The sequence below is a fragment of the Equus caballus genome, chromosome X, assembly GCF_041296265.1.
Source record: "Equus caballus isolate H_3958 breed thoroughbred chromosome X, TB-T2T, whole genome shotgun sequence".
Lineage (NCBI taxonomy): Eukaryota > Metazoa > Chordata > Mammalia > Perissodactyla > Equidae > Equus > Equus caballus.
In genome coordinates, this window is record NC_091715.1 from 69,202,488 (window position 1) to 69,214,988 (window position 12,501).

A 12,501-nucleotide genomic window follows, 5' to 3' on the forward strand; every position below is an offset into this window, starting at 1 on the left:
TGGTCTTGGGATGCTTTCCAGCCAGGGAATGGGAAGTTCCCATTGCCTCGCACCCCATGGTGACTGGGTGAGTTCCGCAGGTTCAGGGTCGTTCTGTCATGTGCAACTGCCCAGGTCCACCAGCCAATGCTGCCACCACAGAAAACAGCTTTATTTACCCAAAGAAAGTGGATGGGCAGGAGTGAGGAGGAGAAGAGAATATATACTGGGTAGATGAAATTCCATGGCCACCATAGTCCAATCACATTAGCTCCTATAACCCTCTGCTGGCATATCTGCTTGTTATTTGTGTGGGCAGCTTGAGCTTTAGTGGAGTGAAACATCCTGAGAGAAGGGGCTATGGTTTGATTATGTTTTATACCTGACCCCACAGTCCACAGTTCAATGCCCGGCTCACGGTAAGTGTGAAACCCCTATTTATGGAAGGAAAGGACGGACAGAGGGAAGGGCTGTTCTGACTCTCCTGGAACTGGTCACATCTGTTGTCTTCTTTTTGTTCTATCAGCTCTGTCTCAGTTGTGTGTGTGTGTGTTTCGGGGGGGGGGGCACAAGTGCATTTATATGTGTATTGATGTTTTCCTCCGAGTTATATTGAGATATAATTGACATATAACCTTGTATAAGTGTACGGTGTACAACATAATGATTTGGCCTGTGTACGTATTGTGAAACGATTACCACAATAAGTGTAGTTTAACATCCATCACCTCACATAGTTACACTTTTTTTCCTCTTGTGATGAGAACTTTTAAGATCCACTCTCTTAGCTACTTTCTGTATTGATATTTAATTTGCACTCTTTCTAAAGATCTGATCATACCGATTCCCTCCCTGAAAGTACCGAGTGGTGCTGGTGAGCCTGGGTATAGAGTCCAAGCACCTTAGCTTGCTTTTCAGGGCCCCACACCTTCCAGCCCCATCTCCTGCCATATGCTCTTGGAGACCATGAGCTCTGTGGACGCCAGGTTATTAGGCATGACCAGAAGTGACCACACATCAAAGCCTTGGACACAGACTGATCCGTCTGTCTGGATTGCCTTCTCTCCTGCCTCAACAAGGTGGACTGCCAACTCATCTTCCAGAGCTCACCTTGGGGGTTTCCTCTTCTGTGCAGCCTCACTTGATTCCTGCCAGGAAGTTAGTGGCTGCGTCCTCCTTTCTGGGGGAGGCGGGACTCTGGCCTCTGTTACACTCTACTCTAATGGTTGCTCACTTGTCTATCCCCTCAGAATTTGGCCCTGGGTGGCCTCTCTGCTCCCACAACACCCACTGCTCACCTTTTCTCACCCTGCCCCACGCCTCCAGTCCATCAAGACTCACTGCTCACTTATTGCATTGCCTGTCCCTTAGCCCCCAGTGCCAAGTACTTGATAAGGCTTCCATAAATATTAGCTGGTCAGCTGGGACCAGGCACCTCATTCTAGAGAGATTTCGGGTTTGGGTTTTGTTTTGAACATGGATGTGCATTTCTTGGTTCATGCTGGGAACCTCAGCATCTTGAGGGCAGAGCCAAGAACAAACAAGCACCTGGCTCTGGACTAGGCCCTGTGCCCAGCGCTTGGTTGGGTTTTCCTCACGGTATCATTAAGGACAGCACTAAGGACAGGGTGCTCTTGATTCTCCCACTTCCAGGCTGCATATCTTGAGGCTGCATGGGAGGGAGGAGTCGGGGCGCTGAAGAACCCCAGGTCCCTAGTCCTCCCATAGTCTGGAATAAGGGCAGGGTTTCCAGCCCAGACTGTCTGTTCCCAAGGACAAGCTCAAAACTAGTCCATGTCCTCCTGCCTCGCAGACCCCGGTGTCCCTAGGGACCGGCACCGGCTCCATGAATATTTGTGGCCTGGCATTATGAATGAATGAATACGTGTTCTTGTGTTCTTTATTCCCTCTTTTGCCAGCGTTGCAGAGGAGGGGAAGAGCTGGAAAAAAGGGGGAGATCTCTGAGAAAATGGGTCAGCAGGCCGCAGAAGGAGTTTGCCCCTCTCGTCCCAGCTCCCGCACAGGAGTTGTTTCCTTGGTGGCAGTGATGTTGGAGGGTGTGTGCACGCGTTGACGTAGGGAGAATCCCTGAATGTGGGAAAACCATTTTTCTTGGCTTTGTTTAGGCCAGGCAAGCGTATTCTCAATGCCACTCACCGTCTCTTGTACTTGACTGAATTATTTAAATGTTCTATGGAGAGAGGAGGGATAAAACCAAACTCCCTAAATCTAATCCATATTCCCTCAGTCCACAGTGGAGCCCTTTCCTTGGCTTCCTCTTCATAAATATCTGGGCGGCCCGAGACGCTGAGAACTGACACCCTTGCCCCCACCCCCCACCCCAGTGTCCCGCTCCCGCCTCCTCCCACCGCCCACAGCCCCGCAGCAGCCACAGGGGGAACCAAAGAGACAGAAGCCTTCCCAGCTGCCCGGACCACAGACGCCAACACCCCCCGCCCCCCATCACACACCGCCTGCCCGCCCGCCCGCGCCCCGCACGCTAGCCCACGACCCGGCGGCGGCGGCGGCGGCGGCGGCGGCGGCCGCGGCGGCGGCAGCTAGCGGCAGGCTGCAGTCTGCAGGTTGCAGGCTGCAAGCTGCGGCGACTCGCATCGGCGCGCTCCTGGCAGCGCTCGCCATCCCAGGTGACTTGGACTCGCCATATCTCCTGACCCCGGGTCCCCGGCCTCAGCTCTGGCTCGCGTCCCCGGCCCGGGTTCCGGCGGCCACCTGCCCTCTTGCCCTCTCCCGCCTTTCCGCCCCCCACCAGCTCGCGGGAAGGGAGGTCGCGGCAGCGACCTGGCGGCACCCGCGACCGTGGCGACAGCGGCGACAGTGGCGGCGGCGGTGGCGGCAGCGGCGGCGGCGGCGGCGGAGGCTGCGGCGGCGACCGTGGCAGAGGCGGTGGCGGAGGCCTCCGTGGCGGAGGCGGAAGCAGAGTTGGAGGCTGAGGTGGAGGCCGAGGCCTCAGTAGAGGAGGCAGTGGCGGAGGCCACCCTGGGGGAGGCAGCGACCCCCCTGACGGGGGAGGAGGCGGAGGCCGCCTTGGCGGCAGCGGCCGTGTCGGTGGCAGAGGCCAGTGCGGCCGAAGCCGCCGCCGCCGCAGAGGCTGCGGCGCCCCCCTTGGGGGAGGCGGATGCGGATGCGGAGGTGGCAGCGGCGGCGGCGGCAGCGGCTGTCGCCGCGGATGCAGATGCAGATGCGAGTGTGGGCTCCGAGAGGAACCCGGACTTTCCTATGGCCTCGCTGTACGTGGGCGACCTGCACCCTGAGGTGACAGAGGCAATGCTGTACGAGAAGTTCAGCCCGGCCGGGCCCATCCTCTCCATCCGCATTTGCAGGGACAAGATCACCCGCCGTTCCTTGGGCTACGCGTATGTCAACTACCAGCAACCGGTGGACGCCAAGCGGGCCCTGGAGACCCTGAACTTTGATGTCATCAAGGGCAGGCCGGTGCGCATCATGTGGTCCCAGCGGGACCCCTCGCTCCGCAAGAGCGGGGTGGGCAACGTCTTCATCAAGAATCTGGGCAAGACCATCGACAACAAGGCGCTGTACAACATCTTCTCGGCGTTCGGCAACATCCTCTCCTGCAAAGTGGCCTGCGACGAAAAGGGGCCCAAGGGCTACGGGTTCGTGCACTTCCAGAAGCAGGAGTCTGCGGAGCGGGCCATCGATGCGATGAATGGCATGTTCCTGAACTACCGCAAAATTTTCGTGGGAAGATTCAAGTCGCATAAAGAACGAGAGGCCGAAAGGGGAGCCTGGGCCAGGCAGTCCACTAGTGCTGACGTCAAGGATTTCGAGGAAGACACCGATGAGGAGGCTACCTTTCGATGAAGACATCCCAGGAGTGAGCCAGCCAGCAGAGCCAAACCTTGGCTCCCACCCGGTTTACAGCCCCACCTTTACCCCCCAACCCACCAGCAGTGTATTGTATTGGGAGCGCAGGTCTCTCTCTCTCAATCTCTCCCTCCCTTCTTCTCTCTCTCTCTTTCTCTGTCTCTCCCTCCCTCCCTCTCCCCCTCTCCCCCTCTCTCCCTCTCCCCCTCTCCCCCTCTTTCCCTCTCCCCCTCTCTCCCTCTCCCCCTGTCTCCCTCTCCCCCTGTCTCCCTCTCTCCCCCTCTTTCTCTCTCCCCTTGCTCCTTCTTCCTCCTCTTCTCCTCCCCTCCCCTCTCTTTCCTTCCTTCCCTCTCCTGGCACACCCACCAAGGGTGTTGTGAATAATCTTGCTAATCTGTGCCACTTGATAGGTTGAAGGCTGCCTCTTCTCCTTGCGGTTTGGTTTAAAAAGCACTTTCTTTCTCTCTTTGTTTACTGCACAGGTGATACAATTTCATGGTAGAAACATCAGAAAGGAGAAGGAAATCAGATGAGGGAAAGCCAAGAGAGTAATTGCTCCCCGTGATCCTACTACCCAGAGACAACCACTTTTACCTTTTTGCTGTGCTGTTTTTCCAGGCCCTCTTCTCTCTCTCTCTCTCTCTCTCTCTCTTTCTCTCTCTCCACCCCCCCTTCCTCACCCTCACCCTACCTTCCCTTTTAAAGCACTGTTATAGAGTGGTTCATGTATGTGGTGTTTCTTAACCTGCCTTTTCAGAAACTAAAACCAAACAAAAGTCAACCTGTCTGACTTCTTTCCATATTATTCAACAGGCTCCCGACACGTCATCTTCAGTGCCTGCAGAGTGTGTCTATGGACGTTAACATTTCTGTAATCATTCCTGCATTGTTGGCACATTCAGGTGGTGCCTAGTTCTTCCTCTGTGTCTAAACCCAACACTGTGTACTCTGATGAGTGAATCCTTCCATGTCAAGCCAAATCTTTGCTAGCATACCGGATGGTCTTCTTAATTGTGGACTTGCAGGATCCACATATGGACATTTTAAAGACTTTTCCTGTGTGTTGACAAATGGTCCCTTCATAAGCATTGTACCGATTTGCATTCATGCCAGCCAGCGCAGCTTAGTAAAAAGAGTATGCCCATTTCCCCTGCATAGTCTCCTGGTCACTGTAATTGATGTGTGAGGGTGTGTGTCGGGGGGAGGGTGTTTGTGTGTGACTTGGCCAGCTTGATGGGCTGCAAATGGTATTTCGCTGTTCTTGCTGTTGTTTTGCTGGATTTAAATATTGTTTATCACCTCTCTCCCCTGTGCTCACCTCCTGCCCTTTTCCTCATTGCCGGAAAAACGATTCAGGTTCATTGCAGGAAAAAAATCACAAAGCAGAAAAGTTAACAGAAGAGAATTAATGTCACCAGTAATCAATCCTCATGACCACTGATATCTTCCTGAAACATTTTCATTCTTACCTGTCTAATATTTTCCAAGAACTACCTGAAACATTTTTGGCTGTACCTCTGTAGTAATTTTCTTATGCATTTGTCATATATGTATATAATTATGTACATACTGTTTTTATATCTGCTTTTTCACACATAAATGTGTGTGTATTTGTATATTTATACACACACATACTCTTGAACTTCATTTCATGTCATTAAAGATACTTTTAAAATATTTTCTTTGAGTGTTAATGTTCCATGTAATTGATGATTCAATAGACAGATAAATAGATATACTTACGTATATATCCATGTCTATAGCTGTGTTTTTGTGTATGTGTGTATATATATTTTAACTATTTCCTCATTGTTGAACATCTTGATTGTTGCTATTTTTCTTTATCCAAGCTGCCAAGTACGTCATAGTGTGCAAATCTTGCTGACCTACAAGATCATTTCCTGAACTAACATTGCTAAAAGAAAAATTAAATGGTCAAAGGATATGGGCAGTTTTGTGGGGGAGTGCATTATTAAATAGCCATCTATAAAGATAGTATAAGCTTAACTTTGTAAGGTGCACCAGTATTGTAAGAGGACCTGGATATCTGTATTCTTTTTTGTGCTTGGTATTGCAGTCATTTCTGCATTTTTACCAATATTTTGTCAGGGAAATTTCTATTTCTTTTTTGTTTTTATTTATTTTAAACATTTTTTCAAATTGCTCATGTACATAATAGAAAATATATTTTAAAATTGCTAATGTAATAAAAGAAAGTCAAAATCCTAATACCACTATTTGACAAAATACTTTTTAAATAAATAGATATCTACATACCTTTATATTTATAATACAACAAGCATTGTTTCATTGGAGGGTATTTTCACTATAACAGTTCTCTGGGACCATATTTTTAAATCATGAATATTCTTTAATTCTGTTATGTAATATTCTATCACAGGGATGAGCTATAATTTCTGCAACCAAACTGCCTTGGGGTATGTTTAAAATGGTTCTGATTTTTTACTTGTAAGGTTAATTTTATGATGAACGCCTTTGTAACTGAATGTCTTGGAATATTTTATTGCTTTCCATTCATTACTATTGGAATTGTGGAATGATATGGACATATGAAATATTTTTTTGTTCTGTAGTCAAATGTTTCTCCCTTAAAGTTTATATCGACTAGTAGTGTAGAAGAGTGCACATATCCCTGCCCACTTAAATTGGTCAAAATATTTTTTTAAGTTTTGTAAAATTGAAATTGTACATTTTCTTTTATTACTTCATTTTACAAGCATATTTTAAAAAGTGAGAACAAGCACATTAAAATATAGATAAGAACCACTTCAGACATATTATTTTCTATACCTTTACAAGCTTTCACTATCCAGAAGCATTTTAAAACAACTATAGAATCATACTGAATATATTTTATGTCATAATTTGCTTTTCAATGTGTTGTGAACATACCTAAAACATCTGTGGCTATTCAGTTTTCTTCTAAAACTCACCCTCATTGTATAGGACTGGAATTTTTTTCAAGAGTGTCCTCATTTCGGATACTAAAGTAGTTCCTACGTTTTCCCCATTAAACCCCACTCTGGTGAATAATTTTGCCATTGAATTTTTTTCCCCAGGGAAAAGCATTTAATATTCCTTTGCCTAGCACAGGCTGTGAGTTAATATTTAATAAAAGGGTCAGAAATGTTGATTTCAAAAGGAAAAGGAGCATCTCTAAGGAACCATTTAGAATTAAGACATTTTTACAAGCTCAATAAAGGTAAGAAAACAAAGTCCCTGCCTTGGTAGAAGAAACAAGCTTATTTACACTGTTAAAGGCTATTATACATACTCTCCTTTTAGGTCAAAGTATCTTTGACAATTTGGCAAAGACTAAAGGACAAAAAAAAAAAGCCTTGTTTTTCTAGGATTTATGCTGTAGGATATGGATTGCTGTAATTTATTCATAGAAATTGTTTTTTTTTTAATTTGTTTTTAGATTTGTGTATTGCATTATATAAAGGGTTCAGAAATAACACCCCGTGCACCAGGGTGGATAGATATTGGTAGCCTATGTTCAGCACAAGGAGGGATCTGGCCTCAGCTTTGATCTAATCAGCATAAGATCCATCTCATCTCCACTGGGAAAATAAGCTAAATGTAATGGGGTGTGGGAGAGAGGAGAGAGAGAGAGACCGACCAGAGCTAAATAACTAGAAGCAGAAACCCTTATCAGAGTAGTAATGTAGTAATACCTGGAAAAAGTCATTTAACAGCTATCACTGTAGGAATCTAACTAACTATAAATTCAGTGAAGATTCTCTTTAACAATATGTAATAAGAGCAATTTCAGCTTAAGAGGAAAAAAGTATTATACTATTACTAGCAATATTATCCCTGTAATTAAGGACTGAGTGTATAAAACATGAACAGAATTAAAATAAAAACTATCATTTTTTGAGCACTGACGTAAAAAAATTATATAATGTTTAAAAATCCTTGCAGAAGTATTATTTTCTCTCAATCCTCACATCTAATTAAACATAAAATCCTGTTGATTTTATCCCCATAATCTTGCCAGAATGTGCCCCTTTCTCTCCATTCCCACTGCCATGTTTCTAGTTCAGGCCTCCATCATCTCTAACTCAGAATATTATATCTTCTACCTGAACTCTGTCTCCAGTCTTGATCACTCCTAATTCATCCCCTAAATTGCAGCTAGGAAAAAACATCTAAAACTTTGTATCTTTTCATGAAATACCCATGCTTAAAACTTGTCAGTGGTATTCTTTTACCTTCATTGTGAAATAGACAATCTGGCATGGAATCCAGGACCTTTCATTATTGAGTACTTGATTACCTTTCCAGTCTTATTTCCAACCTCCTAGTCCATCCCAGACCCACTGTTCCACATGCCATCTATGCCAAGTCACCTGCAGTTCTCTCAAAGCCCTAAGCTCTTTCTCCTCTGAACCCTTGCCTATTTCTAGCGTATGTTTACCTCTACAATTTGCCTGGTTAATTTCTGCTTACTATTTTGAAAAAAAACTTAGGTTTCTCGCCCTCTAGGATGACTTATGCAAGTGGTTTCCAGTTTGGATCTATTTCCTCTAGAGAGTCTTATAATTCTATCCTGTTCAATTTCTTATAACACTTACAAATTACACGTATTACAATGGTCTTGTAATATCTGTCATTGAGGCCATGGACATAACTGAATGATTATGAATGAGAGGGGTGCTGAGCATCCAAAGATGTATGAAAAGTGCACACAAAGATAATTTTCCAGATGAAGGCAATCTCTATCTGAATTAACTTTTTATAACAGCATTTGAAAACATAATTTGAATACCATACAGTCCATCCATTTAAAATGTACAATTCAATGCTTTTTAGTATATTTACAGAATTGTGCAATCATCGCCACAATCAATTTTAGAACATTTTCATCACCCTTAAAGAAACCCCATTCCCATTAGCAATCACTCATTTCTCCCCAACCCACGCAACCCTACACAACCACTAATATATTTTCAGTCTCTGTAGATTTGCCAGTGATAAACATTTATATGAAGGGACTCATAAAATGTGTGGTCTTTTGTTACTGGCTTTTTAAACGTCGCATATTTTCAAGATCCACCCATATTGTAGCATTATCACTACTTCATTATTTTTTATTGTCAAATAATATCCCATTGTATGGATATAGCACAATTGATTAAACAATCGGTTGATGGACAATTTGTTTGTTTCCACTTTTTGGCTATTATAAAAAATGCTATTATAAATAAGTTTCTGTGTTTTCAATTCTCTTGAGTATATACTGAGAAGTGAAATTGCTGGTCATATTGTAACTATGTTTAACCTTTTGTGGAATTTCAAGAGTGTTTCCTACAGTGGCTGTGCCATTATATATTCTGACTAGCAGTGTATAAAACTTCCAATTCCTTTACATCCTTGCCAACACTTCTTATTACCTCTTTTTAATTATAGCCATCCTTGAAGGTATAAAGTGGTATTTGTGATGTTTCTATTCATTTCCCTGATGACTAATGAAGTTGAACATCTCTTTATGTGTTTAATTGGTCATTTTTCTATCTTTGGAGAAATGTCTATTCAGATTCTTTGTGTTTTTACAAAATTGAGTTATTTGTCTTATTATCTTGTTGAAAGTGTTCTGAATATATTCTAGATACAAGTCCCTCATCAAATATATGATTTGCAAATATTTTCTCCAATTCTGTGAATTGTCTTTGAGCTTTCTTGGTGGTATCTTTTGAAGCACAATGTTTTCAATATCAATGAAGTCCAATTTATTTATTTTTCTTTTTTCCCTTTTGCTTTCCATGTTGAATCTAAGATTTTAATTAACTCAAGTTCAGATTTGCTCCTATAATTTCTAAGATTTTAATAGTTTTAGTTCTTATATTTAGGTTTGTGATACATTTTGAATTAATTTTTGCATATGGCGTGAAAAAAGGGTCCACCTTCATTATTTTGCATGTAGACATACAGTTGTCCCTTTACCAACTGTTGAAAATCCTATTCTTTTCCTATTGAATTGGAACTTTTGCCAGAAACTGTTTGACCAAAAATGTAAGAGTGTATTTCTGGACTTTTAATTCTATTCTATTGATTAATATATTTGTCTTTATGCTGGTACTACACTGTCTTGATTATTGTAGCTTCGTGGTAAGTATTGGAATCAGGAAGTGTGAGCCCTAGTCACATGCAAAAGAATGAAAGTAGACCATTTCCTTACTCCATAGACAAAAATCAACTCAAAATGGATTAAAGACTTGGATGTAAGACCCGAAACCATGAAACTTCTAGAAGAAAACATAGGCAGTACGCTCTTTGACATCAGTCTTAGCAGCATATTTTTAAGTACCGTGTCTGACCGGGAAAGGGAAACAAAAGAAAAAATGAACAAATGGGACTACATCAAACTAAAAAGCTTCTGCACAGCAAAAGAAATCGTTAACAAAACGAAAAGACAACCTAACAATTGGGGGAAAATATTTGCAAACCATATATCAGATAGAGTGTTAATATCCAAAATATACAAAGAACTAATACAGCTCAACAACAAAAAAACCAACAACCCAATTAGAAAATGGGCAAAAGATCTGAACAGAGACTTCTCCAAAGAAGATATACGGATGGCCAACAGGCATGTGAAAAGATGCTCAGCATCATTAGCTATTAGGGAAATGCAAATCAAAACTACAATGAGGTATCACCTCACTCCCATCAGAATGGCTGTAATTAACAAGAAAGGAAACAATAAATGTTGGAGAGATGGGGACCCTTGTACACTGCTGGTGGGAGTGCAAACTGGTGCAGCCACTATGGAAAGCAGTATGGAGTATCCTCAGAAAATTAAGAATAGATCTACCATATGATCCAGCTATCCCACTGCTGGGTATTTATCCAAAGATCTTGATAACGCAAAGGCATAAAGATGCCTGCACCCCTATGTTCATTGCAGCATTATACACAATAGCCAAGACTTGGAAGCAACCTAGGTGCCCATCAAGGGCCGAATGGATAAAGAAGATGTGGTATTTATACACAATGGAATACTACTCAGCCATAAGAAATGATGAAATCCGGCCATTTGTGACAACATCGATGAACCTTGAGGGTATTATGAGTGAAATAAGTCAGAGAGAGAAAGTCAAATATCACATGATCTCACTCATAAGAGGAAGATAAAAACAATGACAAACAAACACATAGCAACGGAGAATGGATTGGTGGTTACCATGGGAGTGGGGGGGGGAGGGCAAAAGGGGTGATTAGGCTCACATGTGAGGGGATGGACAATAATTAGTTTTTGGGTGGTGAACATGATGTGATCTACACAGAATTCGAAATATATTATGATATACATCCGAAAGCTATATAATGTTATAATCCAATGTTACTGCAATTAAAAAAAGTTAAATTAAAAAAAAAAGAAACGCAGTTAGTAACATAAAAAAAAAGTGTGAGTCCTTCATCTTTGTTCTTCATTTCAACATTGTTTAGGCTATTCTGGGTCCTTTGCAATTCAATGTGAATTTTCGAATCAATTTGTCAATTCCTACAAAGAAACCAGCTGGGGCTTTAATAGGGATTACGTGAAATATATAGATCAATTTGTGTAGTATTGCTATCATAACAATACTAAGTTTTTCAATTCATGGACATAGGATGTCTTTCAATTTCTGTAGGTTTTCTTTAATTTCTTTCAACAGTGGTTTGTAATTTTCAGAGTAGCAGTTTGCACTTATTTGTTAAATTTCTTAAGTATTTAACTCTTTTCCATGATACTGTAAATAGAATTGTTTACTTACTTTCATTTTTGGTTTGCTCATTGCTATCATATAGAAATACAACAGATTTCTGTATATTGATCTTGTATTCTGCAACTTTGCTGAACTCATCTATTGGTTCTAATATATTTTAGTAGATTCCTTAGGATTTTCTATATAAAAAATTATGTCATCTGTGACAGAGATAGTTTTATTCTTTCTTTCCAATCTTGCTGCCTTTTATTTTATTCCCAAATGTCTTAGCTAGAACCTCCAAATACAATGTTAAATGGAAGTGGCAAGAGTGGATATCCATGTCTTATTCCTGATGTTAGGGGGGAAAGCATTCACTCTTTCACCATTAAGCATGATGCTAGCTGTGAGTTTTTGTAGATGCCCTTTTTCAGATTGAGGAAGTTAGTCCCATCTATTTCTAATTTGTTGAGTGTTTACCATGAAAGGGTGTTGAATTTTATCAAAATTTTTTTTCTGGATCTTTAGAGATGATCTCGTCTTTTCCATCCTTCATTTTATTCATCTAGTGTATTACATTAAGTAATTCTCGTATATGAAATCAATTTTGTATTTCTTGAATAAATCTCACTTGTATATTGTATAGTCCTCTTTATACTTTTTTTTTTGAGAAAGATTAGCCCTGAGCTAACATCTGCCACCAATCCTCCTCTTTTTTTTTTTTCCTGAGGAAGACTGGCCCTGAGCTAATATCCGTGCCCATCTTCCTCTAGTTTATATGTGGGACGCCTGCCACAGCATGGCTTGCCAAGCAGTGCCATGTCCACGCCCGGGATCCAACAAACCCCAGGCTGTCGAAGTGGAACGTGCAAACTTAACCACTACACCACTGGGCAGGCCCTTCTTTATATGTTTTTGAATTCAGTTGCTGGTATTTTTTCCTCAACAAATGTTGAGAATATAA

General features: G+C 42.4%; 1 protein-coding gene across 1 annotated transcript; it reads left to right on the forward strand.

The window, feature by feature from the left end:
* Nucleotides 1–3,178: 3,178 nt before the first annotated feature.
* Nucleotides 3,179–9,054, forward strand: PABPC1L2A (poly(A) binding protein cytoplasmic 1 like 2A). The gene has a single exon (XM_023633536.2). The coding sequence runs from the start codon at nt 3,217–3,219 to the stop codon at nt 3,817–3,819; it is 603 nt and encodes a 200-aa protein (XP_023489304.1). The 5' UTR covers nt 3,179–3,216; the 3' UTR covers nt 3,820–9,054.
* Nucleotides 9,055–12,501: the final 3,447 nt, after the last annotated feature.

Excerpts from the sequence above, each read along its gene's own strand:
- PABPC1L2A (XM_023633536.2), top strand. The coding sequence starts at position 3,217 with ATGGCCTCGCTGTACGTGGGCGACCTGCACCCTGAGGTGACAGAGGCA.